Source organism: Trematomus bernacchii, unplaced genomic scaffold (genome assembly GCF_902827165.1).
Source record: "Trematomus bernacchii unplaced genomic scaffold, fTreBer1.1, whole genome shotgun sequence".
Lineage (NCBI taxonomy): Eukaryota > Metazoa > Chordata > Actinopteri > Perciformes > Nototheniidae > Trematomus > Trematomus bernacchii.
Window position 1 is genome coordinate 1 of NW_022988036.1, and position 5,000 is coordinate 5,000.

General features: G+C 47.8%; 2 protein-coding genes across 2 annotated transcripts in view; one reads left to right on the plus strand and one right to left on the minus strand.

The window, feature by feature from the left end:
* Positions 1–104: 104 nt before the first annotated feature.
* LOC117472323 (probable E3 ubiquitin-protein ligase makorin-2) lies at positions 105–4,393 on the minus strand (the record flags this gene model as incomplete). Its single annotated transcript, XM_034117467.1, is given in 2 exon segments — positions 105–233; positions 4,274–4,393. Coding segments are annotated over 2 exon segments (155 nt in total), but the record flags the coding sequence as incomplete, so codon positions are not given.
* A 527-nt stretch (positions 4,394–4,920) lies between these two features.
* The window catches only part of LOC117472322 (MKRN2 opposite strand protein-like), a 3,342-nt gene continuing 3,262 nt past the window's right edge, over positions 4,921–5,000 (plus strand). The window contains exon 1 of the mRNA XM_034117466.1: positions 4,921–4,964. The gene's annotated coding sequence lies outside the window, so the exon portion shown is untranslated. The remainder of the gene's footprint in view (positions 4,965–5,000) is intronic.

A 5,000-nucleotide genomic window follows, 5' to 3' on the forward strand; every position in this document is an offset into this window, starting at 1 on the left:
GGGCTGGCTGGCTGCCTGGCTGGCTTGGCTGGATGAATGGATCTGGATGGATGCCTGATGGATGGATGAATGGATGAATGAAAGGATGGATGGATGAATGTTACCTGCATCGCTCCCCGTACGCGCAGACCCCCCTCTGGTAGAACTTGCAGATGGTGGAGGGTTTGCTGGTGTTCGGGTCGTGAGAGAAGAGGCAGCGGCTTCCCTCTCTGCACACACCGTGCAGGAAGTACCTGAACACAACACAGGAAGTGACATCAGAAGCTCTGATTACCGGGTTTATAACTAAAAAACATTCAACATTCAGTCTGTCATGAAACACACAAAGGAGAAGGAGGTCCTGAATCCCGAGGAGACTCAAAGTCAGACAGGCTGCTACTTCCTTTCAAATTCAAATCGTTTTCTCCGTCTCTTAAAAGAATACAGTCCTGGAAGATTGCTAAAATATTCATAGTGATATTTCTACGTTATTATTTTAAGTAAGCTCCTTCAGAGACAACCTGATGGTAGACCCCTGATGTGCAATAACACGGTCTGTAAATACACCACTGTATGCAGTAGACCCTCCTGCAGGTTCACGTGTAGTACCATGGTGTACATGGTAATACACGTCTATTTTGTTCTTTACTCATTGTGTTATCATCGGGGCATACTTAGCCATTTCTTTGATTATTTCTCCTCACTTTATCTGCTGTTGTTTAAATGTCCCCGAATAAAGGATTTATGATTCTGATTCATTCAAAACTGAGAGCATGATGTGCAGAAAACAGACGATAAAACACAAGGTGTCCCTCAGGAGATAAGGTGTGGAGACATGTGGACAATTGTTGGGCTTTTTTCACTTGTCATTAAGAAAAGCAATACATTCTGGGGACATTTTGAGAAAGGAGAGGTGAGACAGACAGGTAAGAGACAGACAGGTAAGAGACAGACAGGTAAGAGACAGACAGTCGAGAGACGGAGAGGTGAGACGGACAGGTAAGAGACAGACAGGTAAGAGACAGACAGGTAAGAGACGGACAGGTAAGAGACAGACAGTTGAGAGACGGAGAGGTGAGACGGACAGGTAAGAGACAGACAGGTAAGAGACAGACAGGTAAGAGACGGACAGGTAAGAGACAGACAGGTAAGAGACAGACAGGTAAGAGACGGACAGGTAAGAGACAGACAGGTAAGAGACAGACAGGTAAGAGACAGACAGGTAAGACACAGACAGGTAAGAGACAGACAGTTGAGAGACGGAGAGGTGAGATGGACAGGTAAGAGACAGACAGGTAAGAGACGGACAGGTAAGAGACAGACAGTTGAGAGACAGACCGGTAAGAGACAGACAGGTAAGAGACAGACAGGTAAGAGACAGACAGTCGAGAGACGGAGAGGTGAGACGGAGAGGTAAGAGACAGACAGTCGAGAGACGGACAGGTAAGAGACAGACAGTTGAGAGACGGAGAGGTGAGAGACAGACAGGTAAGAGACAGACAGGTAAGAGACAGACAGGTAAGAGACAGACAGGTAAGAGACAGACAGTTGAGAGACGGAGAGGTGAGAGACGGAGAGGTGAGATGGACAGGTAAGAGACAGACAGTTGAGAGACAGACAGTTGAGAGACAGACAGTTGAGAAAGGAGAGGTGAGATGGACAGGTAAGAGACAGAAAGGTAAGAGACAGGTAGGTAGGAGACAGAAAGGTAAGAGACAGACAGGTAAGAGACAGACAGTTGAGAGACAGACAGGTAAGAGACAGACAGGTAAGAGACGGACAGGTGAGAGACAGACAGTCGAGAGACGGAGAGGTGAGACGGAGAGGTAAGAGACAGACAGTCGAGAGACGGACAGGTAAGAGACAGACAGTTGAGAGACGGAGAGGTGAGACGGACAGGTAAGAGACAGACAGGTAAGAGACAGACAGGTAAGAGACGGACAGGTAAGAGACAGACAGTTGAGAGACGGAGAGGTGAGATGGACAGGTAAGAGACAGACAGGTAAGAGACAGACAGGTAAGAGACAGACAGTCGAGAGACAGACAGGTAAGAGACAGACAGGTAAGAGACAGACAGTCGAGAGACGGACAGGTAAGAGACAGACAGTCGAGAGACGGAGAGGTGAGATGGACAGTCGAGAGACGGAGAGGTGAGACGGACAGGTAAGAGACAGACAGTCGAGAGACGGAGAGGTGAGACGGACAGGTAAGAGACGGAGAGGTGAGATGGACCGGTAAGAGACAGACAGGTAAGAGACAGACAGTCGAGAGACGGAGAGGTGAGATGGACAGTCGAGAGACGGAGAGGTGAGACGGACAGGTAAGAGACGGAGAGGTGAGATGGACCGGTAAGAGACAGACAGGTAAGAGACAGACAGTCGAGAGACGGAGAGGTGAGACGGACAGGTAAGAGACGGAGAGGTGAGATGGACCGGTAAGAGACAGACAGGTAAGAGACAGACAGTCGAGAGACGGAGAGGTGAGACGGACCGGTAAGAGACAGACAGTTGAGAGACAGAAAGGTAAGAGACAGACAGTTGAGAGACGGAGAGGTGAGATGGACAGTCGAGAGACGGAGAGGTGAGACGGACCGGTAAGAGACAGACAGTCGAGAGACGGAGAGGTGAGACGGACCGGTAAGAGACAGACAGTTGAGAGACAGAAAGGTAAGAGACAGACAGTTGAGAGACGGAGAGGTGAGATGGACAGTCGAGAGACGGAGAGGTGAGACGGACCGGTAAGAGACAGACAGTCGAGAGACGGAGAGGTGAGACGGACCGGTAAGAGACAGACAGTTGAGAGACAGAAAGGTAAGAGACAGACAGTTGAGAGACGAAGAGGTGAGATGGACAGGTAAGAGACAGACAGTCGAGAGACGGAGAGGTGAGAGACAGACAGTTGAGAAAGGAGAGGTGAGATGGACAGTCGAGAGACGGAGAGGTGAGACGGACAGCTAAGAGACGGACAGTCGAGAGACGGAGAGGTGAGACGGACAGGTAAGAGACAGACAGGTAAGAGACAGACAGGTAAGAGACGGAGAGGTGAGATGGACAGGTAAGAGACAGACAGTCGAGAGACGGAGAGGTGAGACGGACAGTCGAGAGACAGACAGGTAAGAGACAGACAGGTAAGAGACAGACAATTGAGAGACGGAGAGGTGAGAGACAGACAGGTAAGAGACAGACAGTTGAGAGACGGAGAGGTAAGAGACAGACAGTTGAGAGACAGACAGGTAAGAGACAGACAGTTGAGAGACGGAGAGGTGAGAGACGGAGAGGTGAGATGGACAGGTAAGAGACAGACAGTTGAGAGACAGACAGTTGAGAGACAGACAGTTGAGAAAGGAGAGGTGAGATGGACAGGTAAGAGACAGACAGGTAAGAGACAGAAAGGTAAGAGACAGGTAGGTAGGAGACAGAAAGGTAAGAGACAGACAGGTAAGAGACAGACAGTTGAGAGACAGACAGTTGAGAAAGGAGAGGTGAGATGGACAGGTAAGAGACAGACAGGTAAGAGACAGAAAGGTAAGAGACAGGTAGGTAGGAGACAGAAAGGTAAGAGACAGACAGGTAAGAGACAGACAGTTGAGAGACGGACAGGTGAGAGACGGAGAGGTGAGATGGACAGGTAAGAGACAGACAGGTAAGAGACAGAAAGGTAAGAGACAGACAGTTGAGAGACGGAGAGGTGAGATGGACAGGTGAGAGACAGACAGTTGAGAGACAGGTGGGACAGAAGGACAAGACACACAGACAGGACAGATACAGACAGGTGGGAGAGACCTTAACATAATGGTAACGGTGTGAGTGTACCTGTGTGGATGAAATATTTTTGCCAAGACAATCAGATTATTAATTGTGTTTTCAAATTGAAGGCAGGCTTTCACATCACTGGGTGTTTCCTCATTCTAGGTTAGACACTACTGGAAAGCATCCCATCATGTTTGAACTACAGTGCAGGAAAGATGCTCTAATATCTGAATTACAGAAGGAGACTTGATCTAAATCTAAATTGAATCTGTGGAGTAAATCTCATTCAGGAACTGAAGAGGAGAGGTTCTTTTTAATCGCGAAGGATCGGAAGAGAACCAATAATTAGTTTATCTTTACCTAACGGTTTGAATGGTTTGAAAATACACACATCTACAGATCACAGATGACAACCTTCAGACAGAACACGAGCTAACGGCTAAAAACATTAGCTCCAGGCTAACAGATAGACCGAAGGATGAGAGACAGACAGACAGACAGGTGAGAGACAGACAGTCAGAGAGACAGACAGGTGACAGACTCACCTGCAGGTCACCTGTTTGGTGCTCATCTTCCTCCTCGCTTTTAGCTTCAGATGCTAACGGCTGCACCGGTGTTGCGCTCAAACCGGTCCGACTGACCCTCCGTCTTCTTTTTGGTTTAATGACGGCTATCTCTTAACGGCTAAAGTGCTTTAACGCCACCTGCTGCACTGGAGGAGCGATCAGGGAGAAGAGCCACGACAAAACAACTCTTCATCTATCCAGTATTTATTAAATAAAGCTGTATTTTTATCCTACTCAACACTAAATAGGGTCTTGAGATTTAACAACCCTAACCCACGTGGTTTCTTCACTGTTTCTCTGGGTCTGTATAGTAAAAGAGTGTTTCCTCATCTAAACCAGATTAAGTGTAGTCCTGTTAGTCTGTTATTTAAATGTGTATCTGTTTAGTCAGTGAGTTTGTTATATATATATATATATTTTATATATGTTTAGTTAGTTCAGTTGTGTTTTATGTTTCTGTCTGACTCTTTTCCGTGACGACGACACAGTCCAAAGGTCACCTGTGCAGCAGACTGAGGCTGCTGCAACCTGATAGGCCGAGGCTGCTGCAACCTGATAGGCCGAGGCCGCCGTGATGTCATCTGATAGGCTGTCACCGAGCAACCAGGTGAGACAGGAACAGACGAGACGAGCCGAGAAGGGGAGAAGAAAGTTTTGAAGCCTCTGCACTGTGAGTTTCAGAACTTTAAAATACTGGTTTTTAAAG